The sequence below is a fragment of the Perca flavescens genome, chromosome 7, assembly GCF_004354835.1.
Source record: "Perca flavescens isolate YP-PL-M2 chromosome 7, PFLA_1.0, whole genome shotgun sequence".
NCBI classification, from domain to species: Eukaryota; Metazoa; Chordata; class Actinopteri; order Perciformes; family Percidae; genus Perca; species Perca flavescens.
The window spans coordinates 7,957,968-7,977,327 of NC_041337.1; the positions used below are offsets into that span (position 1 = coordinate 7,957,968).

The 19,360-nt window shown below is 42.5% G+C and overlaps 1 protein-coding gene across 2 annotated transcripts in view; it reads right to left on the reverse strand.

Annotated features, from left to right (window-relative positions):
* Positions 1–19,360, reverse strand: part of lima1a (LIM domain and actin binding 1a) — a 33,725-nt gene that overhangs the window by 915 nt on the left and 13,450 nt on the right. For both annotated transcript variants that reach the window (XM_028581878.1, XM_028581877.1), the window contains 8 exons: positions 17,892–18,332; positions 6,486–6,552; positions 4,426–4,520; positions 2,799–2,864; positions 2,548–2,599; positions 2,070–2,134; positions 1,839–1,972; positions 1–956 (listed from right to left, as the gene is read on the reverse strand). The exon at positions 1–956 is cut by the window's left edge and continues 915 nt beyond it. In XM_028581878.1, coding sequence (XP_028437679.1) covers positions 1–956; positions 1,839–1,972; positions 2,070–2,134; positions 2,548–2,599; positions 2,799–2,864; positions 4,426–4,520; positions 6,486–6,552; positions 17,892–18,332 — 1,876 coding nt within the window. The remainder of the gene's footprint in view (positions 957–1,838; positions 1,973–2,069; positions 2,135–2,547; positions 2,600–2,798; positions 2,865–4,425; positions 4,521–6,485; positions 6,553–17,891; positions 18,333–19,360) is intronic.

Here is a 19,360-nt window from a genome sequence, read left to right on the forward strand (position 1 = left end):
GAGACGACTGGCTGGCCTCCACCTCCACCTCACCTTCCGGAGATGAGATGTCAGTTGGCGTCTCCTCCCGTTTCAGAGGCTCCATCTCTTCCTCTAACACATCTCCATCTTTCTCCTCCTCCATCTTCTCCTCCTCCTCCTCCTCGTCAGGTTGATCATCCGGAGTGTCGTCTTTCTCTTTGGCGAGACGATAGTCCGGCAAGTATTCAGTCTTCATCTCCCCTTCCTGCTCCTGCTCCTGCTCCTCCTCTCCGGAGCTGGTGTGGACGTCCACACAGCTGTCCTCGGGGGGCGTCTGGCTGTCTGTTGACTGGCCGCAGTGCTGCAGCTCCATGCTGGACGGTTCAGGACTGAGCTGCCCGTCGCCCACGGGAGGACGCAGACTCTGGTTTCTGGCCTCAGGAGCAGGAGCTTGTCCTGCCAGCGTGAAGGGCATGCTGCGCTCCTTCAGGGAGGAGGTGCGGCGCAGGCAGGGCGTCTCTCTGACCTGTTCGGGGGGTGAGGCGAGGGAGTCCTCCTCTGGGGGCCACTTGGCTCGGACGGGCTTACTGGCGGACCCCTCGTCTGCGGGCGTTGTGGCGGCGGCGGCGCGGCCGCTCGAGTCCTCCAGCTCGGTTCGTGGCGGCCAGGAGATTTTCAGCCTGCGGGTCTCGGTGGGTCTGTCGGACTTCTCCGACGAGCCCTGTCCCAGAGCCTCCATAGTGGCCATCAGCACGTTGACCTTAGCCAGCGGGGAGTCCTCCACACTGGGGCTGTCCAGGTCCGGGCTCTGGATCTTTGGCTTGGTCGGAGTGTTGGACTGCGGGGAGGTCTCGCCGATCTCCCCTTTGCTATCCCACAGCTGTTTGTGGGGCCGGTGGCCGAAGCCCTCGTCGTAGTTGCCCTTGGCCTTGAACAGCTGGCAGAAGTGCGGCTTGCAGTAGACGTTGTTGTGCAGCGAGGCGTAGTTCACCAAACTAAATTTAAGAAAAAAAAAGGGAGACGCAATTAGAAAATACAAAAGAAGCTGCTATGAGTGAAAAAGGATTCTCTCTCATGCCATCAGATCATTTTCTAAACAATACTGGTGGGTAATGATGAGGATCTCGTTTCAAACATTAATGACTAGGTGCAATATACAAATTGTTTTATGTGAGCTTGTGTGGAGGTATTAAGTATGCTACATGTATTTACTGTTTTATTTATGCCAGAAACCTCTAGTAAATAAAAAAGCAGTTTGAGTTTCTTTAAAGTTTGTACATGCATTTTATTTTCTTCACACAGAACACACTCAAAACTTAGTTTTTTAAAGTGTTGAATTTATGTTCAAAACCTAAAATGATAAAATACTGTAAACTAACCTGCAATTTCCTACATCTAAAAAAAACATTTATAAAATCGCTAATTGGGACACACACACACACACACACACAAATATAAAATAGGTATCACAATCCGTGCAGTAAAGACATTTGTTATTGTAACTCAATCTTGGTTTATGAAAATTAAAAAAGTTAAATACTGCTGCTACGAAGATACAAGCGATACATTTTGTAATGCTACTGCTTGTCATTGTTGTGGTTTTTAAACATTATTGCATTTCAAACCACACCCCCGTTGTCTCCAATTTCTTTATTTTACTCCTTTTGTTCTCTACTTCTCTGTAGCTATTGCTGTCTTTGTGCTGCTGCAACAACCAAAAGGTTTAGCTTGGCTGCATGGCGGTAAAAAAAAAAAAAAAAAAAAAAAAAGTGATCTTAGTATAAAGAAATTAATGTAAGTGCCTAAAACTGTCTGCAAACCCTCCGGTTAATACCCTGTAAAGTTTAAGAAACCATCAGAATGTTTGTCGCCCTCACCTGAGTTTGGTGTTGCAGTGTGAGCAGCGGAAGCAGGAGCTGTGGTAAACGTGCTGATTGGCCACCAGCCTCTCCAGAGGATAAACAGTCTTTTGACACGATACGCAGGTCTCCCTCACAGGTAGGCGGAAGTTCTGCTCACACAAACGCACAAAGTTAATTCACTAATTCACAACATGGCATTAATGTGAATTCTTCTGTGTCAAATGGTGGTTTCCTGTGAGGACTCACTTTAGGAGTCTTGGGCTGAGAGGAGTCTCTCTGATTGGAGGATGTAGGAGTGCCAGAAGCGGAGCCTGTTGAGAATCACAACACCACCGGAATGAGGGAAAGGCAGTGACGTGTTCTGAACACTAGATGGAGCCACTTTCATGTTCAATACATGTACACTTCTTGACTTTTACTTATCAACGGACACGTTAGAGGCTCAGGAATCCAACATGAAGCAGTGGATACAGTATTATAGTACACTAGATGTACTCCATTTAGTAGATAGATGTAGATACATTAATTAAAAAAAAAAAATAAATGTAGATTTGTTATTTCTGTATAACTTTACAGACAGACTGCATCCTTTGGGGGTAGTCAATGTTTTTCCATTAACTACACCCAAAGAGCCACTCTAATGATGGGCCGGTTGCTAAGTTCTCATTAGGAGGAGAGGATTCCTATCATCTGGAGTCACATGGAGACATGGAAAGTAAATTACCGTTGCTCTCCGAGGTGAAACCTTTCCTGCCGTTTGGTTCAGACTCTGGACTCTGTAACAAGAGAACAAAAATCAACCCTGTCCCATTTGTTCCACATCATAAAGTGCCACACACAAAATTTCCTTCACAGATAAGCCATGCAGTGAAACCTCTACCATGTCTGAAATATGAAGTAACTTATAACCATTGGGTGTGTATGTGTATGTATATATATAAATATATAAATAAGACAATAACTCAGACTCCTCACCAGGTCCAGAGTGCACGGAGGAACGTTCTCCTTCTGCTTCCCGCAGAAGCTGTCCAGCTGATCGCTCTGAGAGAAACAAGAGAGGAGGTTCAGTAACAAAATCTAAAACATTTAGCCCACGGCGCTGCTTTAAACATGGAGTCCAGTCCAGAGTTAGTTTGGGTGATTGGGTTAGACAGCAGCACAAAGCAGTCACCTTAAAGCGAGTAGAATATTTGGAGTCAACACAGCAAATAGAGAGTGGACCCAACCGTTGGACATTTGGAAGTAATCGTGTACACTTCACTTAGGATCTTTACTTTGTTTAGATTTTTTCGACCTTGTGCATATTTTGGATATCAGTTATCTGGAGATCTGTTTTTATACTTGAACCTAGAGCTGGGCAGTATATCAATATCGTGATAGGAGACTATACATAGTCTCCGATTTTGGATATCGTAATATGACATAAGTGTTGTCTTTTCCTGGTTTTAAAGGCTGCATTACAGTAAAGTGATTTTCTGAATGTAGCGGTTCTGTTATTTGCCTTTACCCACTTAGTCATTATATCCACATTACTGATGATTATTTATCAAAAATCTCATTGTGTAAATATTTTGTGAAAGCACCAATAGTCAACACTACAATATCGTTGAGGTATTGATAGAGGTATTTGATCAAAAATCTCGTGATATTTAATTTTTTGTACCGTTTCCTGCAACTGCTGCACAACAATTTCTTTTGGGATAAATAAAAATTCTATCTTCAATCTGAAGAAAATGAGTGAAAAATCGAAGCAGCCGAGACAGTCGTCTTGGGGGTCTTCTCCGAGTTTAACTCGCTTATAAAATGCCCAAAAATCTCTAAAGAGTTTGACGTTTCCGAGGCCAAGCTGAAATTATAGATTATAATTGATGCAAGGGGTCAACAGCAGTCTGCTGATCTATGGTCTAATGTCCGATATCACCACCACAATGCTAAATATTACTACTTAAAGCCCAGTTCGGACCAAAGATCTGCGGCGAGACGAGACCGTTCGACTAGAACGTTGCAGGAACTATTTGCAGCGGCACGAACCGGCCCGTCTCCGCTCGACTCAAACCAGCTGATGGCGTTGCCTGCGACTTAGCTGGTCCAGTCTCCGGAGGCTGGTTTTAGAATGTAAGGGATGTCCCCCCATTTCAACAGCCAAATCAACTCATAGCCAAGTCAGCTAGTCAAGTCGGTCGAAAATTGCTTAGATGAAGGCGCAACAGTCGCCTGAGCAGTGGTCAAGCGAGCCAGAGAGTGCCAGAAAAGAGGGAGCGGCGTTAGAACAAAGCCGGGAATCAGAAAATGAAGTTTTTGCTGTTCAGCCTCTACTAGAAAGGCTACTATAGCAAGTATCTCACTATCACTTTCCTCGTTTAAAAAAGGTTAAAATCCTAGAAATTATATTTAGCTACAAAAAAAAAAAAAAAAAAAAAAGCCAAAAGTAAGAACTTTGCAGAGAGAGTTGTACTTTTACTTGAATGCATTACTTTTACTTTAGCAGAAGATCAGAGTACTTTGTCCACCACTGTTAGTGGGTTGAACCATTTCTGCATAAAGAAAAAAAAAAAAATACATAAAATACATTGTTTGGGGGGATGATTGACTGAGTACTCACACTGACTGAGGTGGGAGTTACTTCCTGTTTGGAGATGGCAGCTTGGTAGAGGGCCATCCTGTCCCGGAGAGGAGTCGACTCTGCGAGACTTCCATCTGGTACAACAACAACAACACAATAATTGATGCAAACGATTGTCGTTCAAGTTTCATTATTATGAAATCAGATCACACTTTGCAGCTTGTACTTGTTAGAAAACTTAAAACGAGGTTTTGGAGCACGGTTGACCTCGTTTGAAGCACATTGATCCTTTCCAACTGGTTAGAAATACTTTTAGCCTGCAAGACCACAAACGCAGCACAAATTCAGTTTTCACAGTCCGTTAATTGTTGTGAACGTTTGGCGAATTCTGCATCACAAGACAACACGTCCCTGTTCAGGATTTATATATTTTTTTCCCCCACCCATTAGAGCCCGAGTGAAGGCGGTGCTGGTTAGTCATGCAGGCTGTGGACGGGAACATGAGGTCAGGAGTCGTGTGGAGGGAAACGGAGGGTTTTGTCTGGACTTCCTGTGCTCTCTGAGGCGGTCTGCTGATCACAGTGGTCCTGCAGCAGTCACTTCTGGGAAGGATGTAATCCATCCCGAGGAAGGCAGGAAGTGTTTTGTGGAGGACATTTGTTTTTGTGGCGGACTGAAAAGTCCAACCACGCTGGATGTGCAGAGAAGGCTTTGTGAATGGGAGACCATTGGAGCAGTGGAGGTTTTTGCCTTTGACAGAACCTATGTACACTTGCCTAAATTAGTTTTTAAAGCAGCTACTAATCAAGATTTGTATATTAACATTTGATCATCAGAGTGTTATCACTGGAGCTTTACAAAACGTTTTAGCCTATTTCAGCTGAACACAGTGGAGCATTAATCAGCTGAAGAGACAGATATTTCCCTTGTTTAACTTCTATTAAAGTGCCCATATTATGCTCATTTCAGGTTCATAATTGTATTTCGAGGCTGTACCAGAATAAGTTTACATGGTTTCATTTTCAAAAACTACCATATTTGTGTTATACTGCAGCTCCTCTTTTCACCCTGTGTGTTCAGGTCTCTGTTTTAGCTACAGAGTGAGGCATCTCACTTCTATCCCATCTTTGTCGGGAGGCACAGATGCGCAGTACCTAGATAAGGATCATATCAGCTAGCTGTTTGTTTCTACAACTTCAGTTAGTACAAGGCAGGATTAGCTGGGAGACTTCTTCTAAACGAGGGCGCACTTCCAACTTTGCGTGGAATACCTGCAGAACAGGGACATGGAAGTAGTTCTTTTGTAGATTATGGTGAACTAGTGTGTGGTGTAGCAGTGTTTTGCCATTGAGAACGAGCTAGCATGCTACGGTTAGCCACCTCGTTTCAGCTACCGACGTAGAAAGCCCTGCAGATTTTGAACAGCTCACCCGGAGACTGAAGGCAGGACACATTCAGAAACTGCATCTCACTCAAAACAGCATGGATGGGTTTATTTCCCCCCAAGTATTTGTATGTATGTGAAAGCACCAGAGATACAAAATAACACCCCAAATCCCAGAAAAATGTGATTTTTTTCATAATATGGGCACTTTAACCTCTTGGTAAAAATATAAAAATTGACGTTATCACCTTATAAAGTTGATACAGCAAATGTGTTAGCAAATAGCTGCCTGACACAGCGCTGTAGGTCTCGCTATGCGAGACCAACTAGTCTCCAAACTTCCATTCACATTACGCTCGTTTCCATTGTTAATAAAAAAATACTGATGAATGCAATGTTAAAGAGACAAATAAAAAGTAGGCCAATTATTTATACATTTATAAGTCTAACTAATACCAAACTACAAACCCTATTCTGGTTTTCCAGAATAAACATTTTGCTGAACACACTGGACACTTCTTTCCAGTTTAAATGGGTCAAATTTCCTGATGGCTTAATAGTGGCTGTATAATAAATCATATTTGTATTGGACTTCTGTTAAGTGCAATACGTTGCTTGTTCAAATCTGGCCAAAGACCGTAGTTGCATATTGTTCACCATCTCTCTCTCCAAACTCATGCCCCCAAAACTACATGACAAAAATAAGAATGTGTACCTCCAAGTAGCTGGTCCATGTTGGCAGTATTACAGTTGCTTCCTCTACTCGTTTGCTCTCTGGATACCTGCAAGAAACAAACACACAAACACACAAAAACAGTCAAACACAACGCATCGGAGAAGTCAAAGGACCAAAAAAACAGCTCCAGTGTGTCTTGCATGGCCTCTGCACACACGCACACACTACAGCACACAGGCTGCTGATGCTCACATGTTCCAGCTGGTAGAGCAAACACGGTCCAGCAGGAAGATCAAAGTGTAGAGGGAGACGCAAAGACATGAGACAATCACCGAGGTACAGTGTGAGTGTGTGTGTGTGTGTGTCTCCAGTTCAAACCATTTTAATCCCCTTATGAGCTCAGAGAGACGGAGCCTCAGACGGACAGCCCGTCTGTCAACAGCCAGCCGGGCCAAACTACAAACTAAACGGATCATTTATCGGTTGTGCTTTTACACTTCAACTTCAGACCTTCCATTTACAAACATGAAAACTATATTTAAAAAAATATATAAGATTCAAATAGAACCATCTTCTTTAAACTCTGCCTCTGGACCTTATATGGCTCATGGGTGTGTGTCGAAACTGATAATTAAATTGAAGATTAAATTGTACACGCCCGAGCGCTGTTGCCGTCACATCTCTCCCCAACCCTTTATTTTCTTTTCATCAAGTCTCAACTGTCCAGCAGTGGTCAAACCACTCCCACGACAGCCATGCCAACATGAGGGCACACAACGTACAGTACAGATTACACGATAGGTCAGATTACGCTTCTACTCATTTAGCCTTCAGTCTGTGAGAAACATGTTAGGCCCAAACACCTGTTCAATAGATTCCCCACTAAAATGACAAAAAAAAAAAAAAAAAAAAAAAAAAAGGGGGCCGTTTTCCCTTCTGTGTTTACTATAGTTTCAGTGCCATCTCATACTCTCTAAAAGCCAGAAAAAACTCAAACTTGTGATGTCAATTATAAAGTCTGGAGCTGCTCCAGAGAAAATTAAAGACTTTGTTTTCTCTCTTTTTTTACCCAAATGAGCTTTATTCTGTTTTAGCGTTCTCAGTTCTGAAACAAAAAAAATTTACCCATATAGGCCAAATGGGTTTGGTTAAAAAGGTCCAGTGTGTAACGTGTTTAGTTGTTAATTATCAAAATCTGTGTTGCCAGTTCACAAACTTGTCCTTTTTCATGAATATTTACCACCATCAAAGTATTCCTTTTGGCTTGAAATGTTACATTCACATGAACTGGGGTAGACGCTCCATATTCATGCGCCAACTTGAAATACGTTAGCCGGTAAGGGACATACAGGACATACTGCTCCGCCTTTCGGGTTTTCGCTGTCACATGATAAACTCACAGGTGCTGCTAATGCCGCTAATGGGTATCGTAGCTTCCCGGCCCCGGCAAGTTTGAAGAAGGAAACATGGAGGACCACACGTATTCAAAATCCAAATTTCAGGGAACAGGAATGTCAGACTACTACAGCGCAGACTCTGGCTCCAAAATTACAAGATGGGGTATCTGGGATATTTTGGCTTCGCTTTTGTACAGTGGGAGGAAGAGGACGCCTCGACCATCTTTTTTTTCTCCAAGGCTCACAAAATAAATGTGAGTCGTTGGAGATGATTAATGGGAGAGCAAAGAAGAAAGAACTGAGTTCTGCTACACAATTTTGGATTACTATTTTGGACTTTTCTCCAAGCTTTGATTTTTAGTGAAATATTAGATAATTTGATCTCTTTGGGATTCAAACGGTTATTTAAATGAAACCATCTGTACAGTTTAGAGATGAAGTCAACAAGGGGTTTAATCTTTAACAAATTGTCTTTTGTAAGATGATCATAGGTTTTTAAAATCTTAAAAGTAACTACAGGTCACAAATAAATGCTGTAAAGTAAAATATGTCTAGAGTAGAAGTATAAAGTAGCACACAGTGAAAATACTAAAGTACTAGTGGTGTCAAACTATTAAAATATTTAATCCGGATTAATGTCATAGTTAACTCGCAATTAATCACATTTTGATCTATTCTAAATGTCCCTTAATTTCTTTTTGTACTCATTATTTTTTCCTCATTTATTTATTTATTTTAAATTGAAAACATGGATTCTGTCTGAAGTCATCCATTGTCGCCTGGCTTTGACGAGGGGGCGGAGAATTGGCATCAGCTGTGTGCTTGGCCATCAAGTGATATTTCAGACTGGACGTGCTGCAATGACAAAAACACACAGATCCCTTTGGTCTTGTCAATGGAACCATTTGGCAACTTTTTAAAAGTAAACTTTCCATTCAGAATCTTATTAGCATCCATTTCGACATCTCGCGCTCGCCATCCACTCAAAACGTAATGTTAGCCTGCTACTCTTTGGCCGGCTCGCAAACGCCCAAACAAGTGTGTGCCCGTTTTGTTTCCGTCTAGCTAGATCCGGTGTGGTGTTGTAGTTTTTCTAACGTTACGTAACAGCATGTGAAAAAAAACTCAGTTTGCTAGGCCAAAAAACAATCTCGCAATAAAAAAAAATTGACGCAGTTAAAAGCGCGTTTAACTGACAGCACTATAAAGTACCTATAACTGTACATGTCTTGAGCAAAATCACTTAGCTATTTCCCACCACTGTTTAGTGCCAGGCTGTTTTGTGGCCCCATACACCTGAGCGGCCCACTGAGTGCTGCAGGCTCAGAGTGTCTGCAGGCTGCAGCAGGTAAAAGTTGGGAAAGATTTCATAAGACAAAACAAAGCAGAGGTCAGGGTGAATGCTGAAAAACAACACGCGTTGCTCCAACAAGTTAATGCTCGTCAGTTATCGCTGAAAAGATCAGGGAATCAGGGTTCAGTACTAAACTTCCTTTCAGAAGTCTCAAACACAGTCGTGCAGGGTTTTTAAACTACACCCAGTACTCCCATTTTTATGTAAAAATTATAATTTATTAATAAATATTTTTTTTTTTTTTTTTAAAAAGGACAAGATACATCTTCCTGTGCCATAGAGCTCCACTGTTAAAATACATCACTGAGCCACGCTGTTGCCCTGGGTGACATGATCTTTCATTGCTATGTACTACTGTAGTTTATTTTGACTCAATCCCACACATGCACACACACCGTCCTGCTGCCCCAAATACTCAATAGAGCACCAAATGTGGATTAATCCAGCGCTGACAATAGTCCACAGCAAATGCGCCATTTACTCCAGTTTAACGTTTTCTAAAAACTACAATGACCAAAACTATATATTTGTGACCCATTTTTAACAATTTATGCATTCAGGTAGGAACCAATGGGTTTTGTTGGTTTTAGTCTTTTCATGGGATTTGTTGACAATATAAAAATATAGAGCCTTATCCTTTAAGCTACACCCAGCACTATTTTTGTATATAGATGTGAAATGACATCTGTATGCTTAGTTTAAATTTACCAGAGTCAAGATCTTTGAGTAACTAAATTTAGTACTGAACCAACAATAATATTTATCGGTGTTTTAAGCCCCCAACGTCTAATTCCAGGCAGAGCTGCCTGGAAGGCACTAGGATTAGGCAATGGTTAGATGCCTTGAAGCAAACCGTCGCAGTGCTGCCTGGAAGGAGACGTTGGGGGCTTAAAACACCATCGAGCAATAAGAACTCCTTATTGGGGGCACCACAACAAACCGTTAACAAATTACCTTTTGAGTTGATGTTTAAACTTGTTAGCAAACAGTTGCTTATTTACACACCCAACAGACACAAGCAACATTATAAATTCATCTGCAGTCGTATTTGTGTCGACCTAATAAATATAATATCTCTTTTATCTCCGTTTTTGGTCCCTACCAACTCCTGAGGGAAATTTCCATCTCTTTAGTCGCTAAATGGTCCACTTTATTCACCAGCTAGTTTCCAACGGTGTTTGTTTCCCCACCCGCTGAAAACGACATGGAGAGTTGTGGGATATATAAATAAGCCCAGTTGTAGCCGTAAAACTACAATGAGCTGAAAGATGCTGAAACACACCGTAGAGCTGAGAGGAACTGGCGAGTCGTGTGCCAATGCTCTGTGGATTCGCCTACAAGCGACACCTTACACAACTGTAGTCATTTATTCCACTATTAATATAAATACATTGATTATAGCAGCTTTAAGCTCTGGTTTTTAAATCTTAAGATCCAGGCATTATCCTTTTATCAGGTGCATGGTACAAGATGAAGCTATCACAGGCGATGCCATCTGGGGGCAGGCCAAGTCTGAGCATGGGTCAGGGAGGGAGTAAAACATACGTTCGTAAATAATACATATGTATGACAACACACTAACTCTGAATCATAACTGAGAACACAAATGAGCACTCAGTGTGTCTGGCACTAGAGAACAGAGTCAAATCCCAACAAAAGAAAACGTCATCTTCATATGAATGGATCTATCTCAGAGGGTGGATTATCTTCCAGAGACCGGAGGTGCAGCTTTGTGGGAGAGGGGGTGTCTGAGACAGGTTTGCATGAGTGTGTGCCTGTACATGAGGAGGGGGTGTAAACGTGTGTGTGTGTGTGTGTGTGTGTGTGTGTGTGTGTGTGTGTGTGTGTGTACAGAGAGTAGGGGGGGGGGTCAGTGGGATGTAAACAAGCAGCCGGGCCATGCGTGGCCAGGCTGGGTCTCAGGAGGCTGGATCAGCGGGCTAGACAAAGAATCGCCCACTAATCCTGATACTATTAAAGCTCCCTTACAGACTGACTTGCAGTAATAACCGCACCCTGTCCCTGAACGCTCCTCGCACACAAACACACATCACCGAAGACAACATGTTCTTACATCAAGCAAAACAAAAGACAAAATAGGAAGGTACCCACGTCACGAGTTAAATAGCCTTTAAACAAACAAGGCAATATAACTTAGCCACACAATCATGATGTTCAAAGTGAGCTGACACAGTTTAAAAAAGGAGCCAGTGATAAAGTTACCCCCATGAAGAGGCCTTTGATAAGCAGTTTTCATTAGAGGCCCTTCTGCAGCCATTTTCTCTAAAAGGCCTCCTTCAGCTGCAGAGAAAACATCCTAATCTACAAGTCAACAAACCACGGACAGAAAAAGTCAAAGTAGACAGTGTGTCTCGGGGTAGGACACCGTGCGCCTGTTCAGAGGCCAAACAAAGAAAGCAAGAAACCCCATATTGAACGGTCTGAATGGAAACACCATAGCTACCTCTTGTGAAGGCGACCGGAGGAAAAAGGCCACACAGGAGAAACGAGTCAGCAGAGAGACGGTGAGGTGAAATTGTATGACTGAATCCAGCAGACCCTTTTACACCAGCAGTGAGAAGACACAGACAGAGCAGAGCAGCCCCGGTCTTGGTTATGACAGGGGAGATTGTTTAGGGGAGGAGGGGACTGGGTGGGAATAGGAAAGGCGACAGGGAGCAGGTGTTCCAAGGGGGGCTGCTCAAAGGGAGGTGTGGCCCAATGAAGGTGGGGATGACAACGGGAGGGGAGGCAAAGTCTGCTGTGGTGCTACAGATGGCTTAGAGGGTGTGTTTTTTTTTTTTTTTACACTGTCATGGTCCCCCAGCCTCAGAATAAAGCGACAGGCGTTCGGGGTGGAGTCATTTGGGACAGGAGGAAGGCGGAGGAGCAGCTGGTGACAGTAGGAGGAAAGGAAGGAGGGGGGAGGATAGGTGGGGCTGAGCTGTGTGTGGGAGGGAGGCAGGGGCTGCTTTGAGTGAGGGTCAATTAATTTCAGAGTGCCTCATGACTGCATGCTTCGCACAGCCCGGAGGAGGGGGGGGGAGAGGGGGGGTTATGGGTTATGAAGATACAGGGGTGGGTGGGGGGTGGGGAGAGGTAATTAAATTTTAGACTACAGCCATGCTAGCACTGTGGTGCTTTGAGCTAAATGCTAATATTGTCAGGCCATGCTATTGTAGGGTTTTGCAGGTCTAATTTTAAGTTTAGTTCACATTAGATGAAAAACTAAAAGGGGGGGCCACCATAGTTATTACAAATGATACTGAGGGAAAGATAAATGTGTGCAATGAATCAAGTCATAGTAATCCATCTAATAGTTGTTGAGACACAGTATTTCACTAGACTGGGTAAACCCAGCCGGATCTGCCGGCAATTTGATTTCAGGCTGGAAACCTGACCTGCACATTTATCTCTACTTCTTACAATTTCTGCGGGGACCAAACAAACTGGACGCTATTGGCGGGTTTAACACAAGGACGATAGAGAAGCGACCAAGCAGCTTCTTGTTTACATTCAACATAGCGCCCACTGAAGCGCAGCAACCCGTTGATGACGCTGTCGCTGCTATGTCAGACTAGTATTTCACTCCACCACAGATGTGAACCCCATGGTTGTGCTAAAAAGGGAAAGTCAGGGTTATCCGGTCATTAGAAAGGATTCTCTGAGGAATATGAATGTCTGTACAAAATTCTGTGTACAAAAGTTTGTGCCAATATATCTAGAAGAGATATTTCACAAGATAAGTAAAAACGTTGTCCTGCTGGTGGCGCCAAAGTAAAAATCAGGAGGATCACCAAAGACATAGTGATTCCTCCTCTGGGGAACAATAATGTCTGTACAAAATTTCAAGGCAATCCCTCAAATAGTTGTTGAGATATATTTCAGTCTGGACCGACAAACTTTGCTCCCCCTTGAGCCACACCGCCAAAAAAGAAAGGAAAGGAGTGGAGGTCGAGGTCTAGAAAGAGAAGGGAGGGGCGTGGGGGGAGAACACAGGAGGAGATGGACAGAGGGCTGAGGAGCAGAGAAGTGGACAACAAGGATGATTGATGTGATTGAGGTGCAGAGGGGAGAAGGAGAGCTTTGATAGCCTGAGGGAAGGGGGGGAAGACTGTCTGAAGAGGCTCAGAGTGCACATCAGCTGTCTGCAGTAATGCGCTTGCACCATGACATCATCGGCCCGGAGAAGAGGAGCTCAACAAAAGGGAAGCAGAAGGCCCAGATTCAGCTATACAGTGGACACTATTGTACAAGAACTGTACAGATCTCGGGTTACTGCTGGAGGATTTCCCTAAAACAATCCCTCCTTTGGTAAAGACAACCATGCAGTAAAAAGACTCTCCCAACTCCCCAGAGTTGCTCCTTGATCTCACTTTTTAAGAAGGCCCACATACTGTAGGAGGTTAGGTGGTGGTGAAAAAACAAGTCTTTGTTAGAACAGCACTTTAATTTTTTTTTTTTTTTTTTTTTTTTTATATCTTGGCAAAAGAGACCTTTAAAAAGGTCTCTTTTGCCAAGAACCACACCTTGTTGGTCCTGGATCTCATGAGACCTCAACAAAAAACATCTCAGGTTTAATGTCTGGAGCCATTCGGTACTTTTCTTATTCTTACTCCCACATATTCCGTCCTGTAGAGCTGAACAGTGGCCGCCCGCTTTTTGAATGGCTCAGGAAGTGAATTTCTCCTTCAATCACTCCATTGACATTGCAGAAAATCCTTATATAATTTTTTTTTTGAGCTACGAGATAAATTGTGACCATAGAACATTTGGCATATATTTTGGCGCAAAAACCTAATTTGGAAAACAAAAAAGGCAAAAAAGGGACAAGACTGTGTATATCACAATTTAGTGGTAGCAGCCATGGATGTATTAAGAGAACGGTAGCAACTCACTAGCCGTTCACAGGTGCAGTAAACATTTCCATGGTAACAGTGAGGTCCACCAGTCAGACTCCGTTACACTTTAGGATTGTGGGAAGTGTAGTACTTTTCCATGACATTGTGAATAAAAACAGTTTTTTTTTATTTTTTAAAAGAAGGTAGATTTAATTTGGATGTCTGGAAAGCTCACAGCTCGTGGTCAGTCTACATTAGACGGTTATGACATTGCAGCTGATAATCAAAATCGTGAGTAAGAAAATGATTGGGATTTTGAAAATAGTCCAACAAATACTTACTCCAGTTTGAGTGGCATTTTTTAAAAGAAATACACTTCTATTAGATAAAAAGATGAATACCCCTCTCATAGATGTACAGTAAATCCAGAGCTACAGTTAGCTTAGCATAAAGACTTGAAACCGCTAGCCTTGCTGAACAGTACATAACTCCCAGTAAAACCACAACCTGTCATTCACACTTTTTTTCCTCTTTAGTACAGATAAAAAAAAAAAAAAAAAAAGCAATGTGTGAATTAATTAGCTTAAAGGTGGATTTTGTTACATTTGGACAGAGCCAGACTAGCCATTTCCCCTGGTTTCCAGTCTTTGTGCTAAGCTAATTGGCTGCGTCTTTATATTTAGTGTAGGATAGGAGAGTGGAATGGATCCTCTCGTCTAACTTACGCAAGAAAGTGAATGAAAGCCTTCCCCAAAATGTCTAACTATTCTTTTAAAATCTACAGTGGCGTTTGGGGTTAATTGCTGAAAAATTTTGTGACACCTAAGATTTACTTCTTCAGTAGGAACCAATGGGCTTTGGAGCTGAGAGCCAAAGACAGGCAGTCAGAAAGTATTAATGGATTGGGTTTTGGTTTTTTCTTTGAATTTGTTGCCAAAAAAATTTCAAATAAATAATAGAATAACATCCTTATCTTTAAAAAAGAACATTCCACGCATGCTTGGTGATGGGCAATGTTGGAGCCTGCTCGTCTGGCAGACTTATCTGGAAAAAAAACAAACGTGTTCCTGCTCATAAAAAGAAAGATTTACAGGAATGGACGAGCAGAAATTCTTAAGGAGGGGGGGGCTCCAAGATACAGGAGTTGCCGTCTGCTCTCTGAACTCTCTAATGAAGCTGCTCCTATCTCACAGCATCCAGTCAGGCAGAAAAGGAAATGGAAACTCAAAGAGAGTCAAGTATTGCAAGTTTGCTTTCACCTTTCCTTGGTTTTGTCTTTACTCCCTTCAGGGGATTTTTTTGGTCCCTTTATGGACAACAGAAACAAGCTGTAAACACTACCATATCAACTTTATGTCAAAAAGGTTGAAGCGAACAGCTGCTTATTCACACACTAAGCAGTTACAGAGCAACAGTATTCAGGGTTTCTGAAAGTCAAATTTGAAGACCTTTATAAAGGATATTTAAGAATATATAATCAAATAGAATAAAAGCGACACAGCGTAATGATCTGTACATATACAGCAAATTATATATTTCGACTATTGAAAGAAAGAATTACAACACCACAGAATAAAAAAACAAAAAAACATTTGGTAACACTTTCCTTGAAGGTATCAACATAAAAGTGACATGACAGTAGGGCGGTCCTCGACTAAAGATATTCTTAGTCGACTAACACTTATACGATTCTGTCGACTAATCGATTAGTTGATTTAATTGACAGAGCTGTGCGCTTTGAGAGGTAGTTAAGACTAGAAAAGCACAATATAAATGTAGTTAATTAACCATCTTTAAAACTGAGTTTCTCCACAATTAATCCTGCAAAAGCACCACTTTAAATCTTGTATTTACCATAAATGTGCTCAGAAGTTTCTTGGAAATTAGTAATTAAGCACGAATAAGCATAAAAAATGACTAATCGACTAAGAGGTGGCAGCCCTACATGACAGTGTCATGAACACATGAACCCTAACCTGTCATGACAAAAACCGAATGACAGAAGAGTTATGTCATTAACGTTTATGACTCGTTTATAATGTTTGACACGTTCATGAAAGCGTTATGTCACTCTTATGTAGATACCTTCAAGTAAAGTGTAACCAAACATTTCAATGAGCATTAGAGGTAGCGTTTCATGGACGTAGGAAGATTAAGACCCGTTTAAAATTAAATTATTTTACCTAGAACACAATACTTTAAAAAAAGACTTTTTTTTTTAAAAAAAAAGGCCTTAAATTTAGAATTAGATTTTTAGACTTTTTAATGACCCCGTGGAAACCCAACTCCTGATGGAAAAATTATCCATTTCTTTATGTGCCAAATGCTCCACTATGTACACCAGCTAGTCGCTAACTGTGTCTGTCATTTGGTGCTGAGCAGGTAGAATAGAATGGGTTTATCACAGCTTGTTTGCTGGGGGTGGCAGTAGCTCAGTCTGTGGGAGTTCGCCTTGCAGAGGTACCCTTGCAAGTGCATGTGTCGCGTTTGTGTATTTCAGGCCTCGGTATGTGTGTTATGTGCACAAACAACAACCCCTCAGGGATCAATAAAGTGTCCTCTTCTTCTAAAAGATGAAAACGCCCTATAAAGAACAGCAACAGTGAACAAAGGCTAAATTGCGGTAATAACTGCAAAGTTGAGGGATCATTTTTTGCGGGTTCGTCACTATAAGCGACCCATTGTTAAAATTTAAAATCTTGACCGTAGGAGCTTTAAATCACTGTGGTGCCATTTTCTTCTGATCAATCATGTACAGTACAGTGGACAAAGTGCTTAGTGTTTTGCAAGTTGTTCATTTACAAAAACACCTCATAATGGCTTGTAATATTCTCTTCCTGTCGTAAATGGACGCTCTTGTGTTGAGGAAATACAGCATGGCCGTTGTTAACATGTCACACCTCGAGTAGGAGAGCTTTACATTTTACACGCCTCGAGTGAATGCATGACTGGATGTTAAATGCCTCGACTTGTATGCTCCAAAAACAACAGTCATTTGCCCCGGGGTGCATGGCGCTCCGGTCACTGATGCTTGCCGAGGGGATGTCGGCGAGTCAGCTGAGTTTGCTTGTGGAGGGATGGTGAAGTGAAGCTGCACCATGTGACTAGCAGCATGATAGCACTGGAGGGATCTGACCTCTTTGAGAACAAGCTGGTTTTAGTTTAAGTTAAAAAAATAAAAAAAAGTCAATCATGATAATTTTTCTGTCTCAAGGCCAATTTATGCTTCTGCCTTAAAATCGACGCCGTGGCCGAGTACGTACAGTAGTTACGTGGAGATACCGACCCCGCGCCGTAGCCCGACCTGCACCTCTCAAGAAATGTAACTACACGTCGCGGCGACGCAGACCGCAACAACTGTGATTGGTCCGCTCGGCCGTGGCTTGGTAGCTACACATTCTCCCCCCGCCTCCTACTCGTTTCTTAGTTCTACTTCGCCATGAACATGAAATCAAGAAGAGGGTTAACTTTTCCTGCTACAGATTTCCCACCACGGTCAGAAATCACAGGGGAGACAGTTTCTCTCACTGTGACTAGAGTTGGTACTCGCTACACACACACACACACACACACACACACACACACACACACACACACACACACACACACACACACACACACACACACACACACACACACACACACACACACACACACACACACACACACACACACACACACACACACACACACACACACACACACACACACACACACACACACACACACACACACACACACACACACACACACACACACTCTCTTCAGACAGTTACACCTCATAACTTCTGACTCCGATATGGACAAACGCCATAACCTGCTGGTCACCACGACAGTCAGATAAAAGACTCACCTCGTCGGTCAGGTTCTCTCTCTTCTCAAACATCATCTTGAGGCTGTTGAGGGGGACACTTGGCCTCTCCGAGTCCGGTACTTCAGCTGCTGCTCCCTCGTGCCCCTCTGAATCTCTGCTGGGCTTCTCCTCCATGTCGCTCAGATCCTGGGGTCGAGCTGACTGCAGCTGGTTGGAGCCGGTCTCGGCGTGAACCTGCGTCTCTGGCTCAGTACGCCGGTCTAGTGAGAGTGGGGTGGTTTTCAGGGTGTCTGGCGGGTTCTCAATCTGTGATGTGGGTCTAGGATTGGGGCCTGCGGGTTGGCTGATGTGGATCGGAGCGTCGGCAGGGCTGCAGGCTTGACGTTGGGCTCTGTGGCTGGACGGCTGCTGCTGTTCCCAGCGTTTCTTTAAAACACTCAGATTCCCGCTGCGCAGTGTGGAGGGAAGAGGTTCTACAACCTGCAGAGAAAGAGAAAAAAAAAAAAAACACAGGCACTCAGCTGTTATTTACACTTCTTTTCAGTCTGAAACCTAAAATGCAATCAATTCCTGCGCCCCAAGGCTTGATTCAAAAGATAAGGCTGCCATGGCATTGTCACCAAATCTCACGAAAAGACCAACAACAACAAAAATGTGTTAGTCCGTCTCTCAATACTTTCACACCTAGTCTGTGGCTCTCAGCTCCAAACTCACTGGTTCCTACTAAAGATATAAATCTTTAACAATGGCTCACAAATATTTAAAAATACTTGAAATGTTACTTAACCATGGTGCATTTGTTGGGGACAGTTTCCAGTGGCAGATTAACATCCATTTGTTGCTCTAGTGGATCTAACAATGATTTTCATTATGAATTAATCTGCTGATTATTTTCTCGGTACAATCGATTGTCGATAAAATGTGAGGAAACTGAAAAACCTTCAAAATATCCTGGAAACTCCATGAAAACAGTCCAAAAGATATTTACATAGTTAACTATCACAAGATAAAAGAAGAGAATCACATTTTCACATTTGAGAAGCTGGAGCTATGCGAGGTTTGGCATTTTTTGTTTGAAAAATGACTCATCAACTCTTAAAATTAGTTGCCATTTAGTTTACAGTCGATCGAAAAACTAAAAACGGTGAATCAACTTATTATTTCAGCTCTAACTCAACAGGTTGCAGATCTAGAAGACAAAAAGAGGCCTGCAACTTATCGTGTGTCGGTGTCAAACAAAAGATTAATTACGCATAGGAGTCTGTAATATGGCTGGAAAAAGTGAAAAACATCCATTATAAATGTCCCTGAAACTCAAGGTAAGATCTTCAAGCTGCTTGTTTTGTCTGACTAACAGTCAAAACCCAAAGATAGACTCAGTTCAGTTTCACTGAAAGTGAAATAGTTAAATAGCTTAATGGATTAACAGCAGTAGCCTAAAGTCCTCTGGTGCAGATGTGCAGTATGGAATCATGTTAAAAAAAATTAAAAATAAATAAAGACTTATG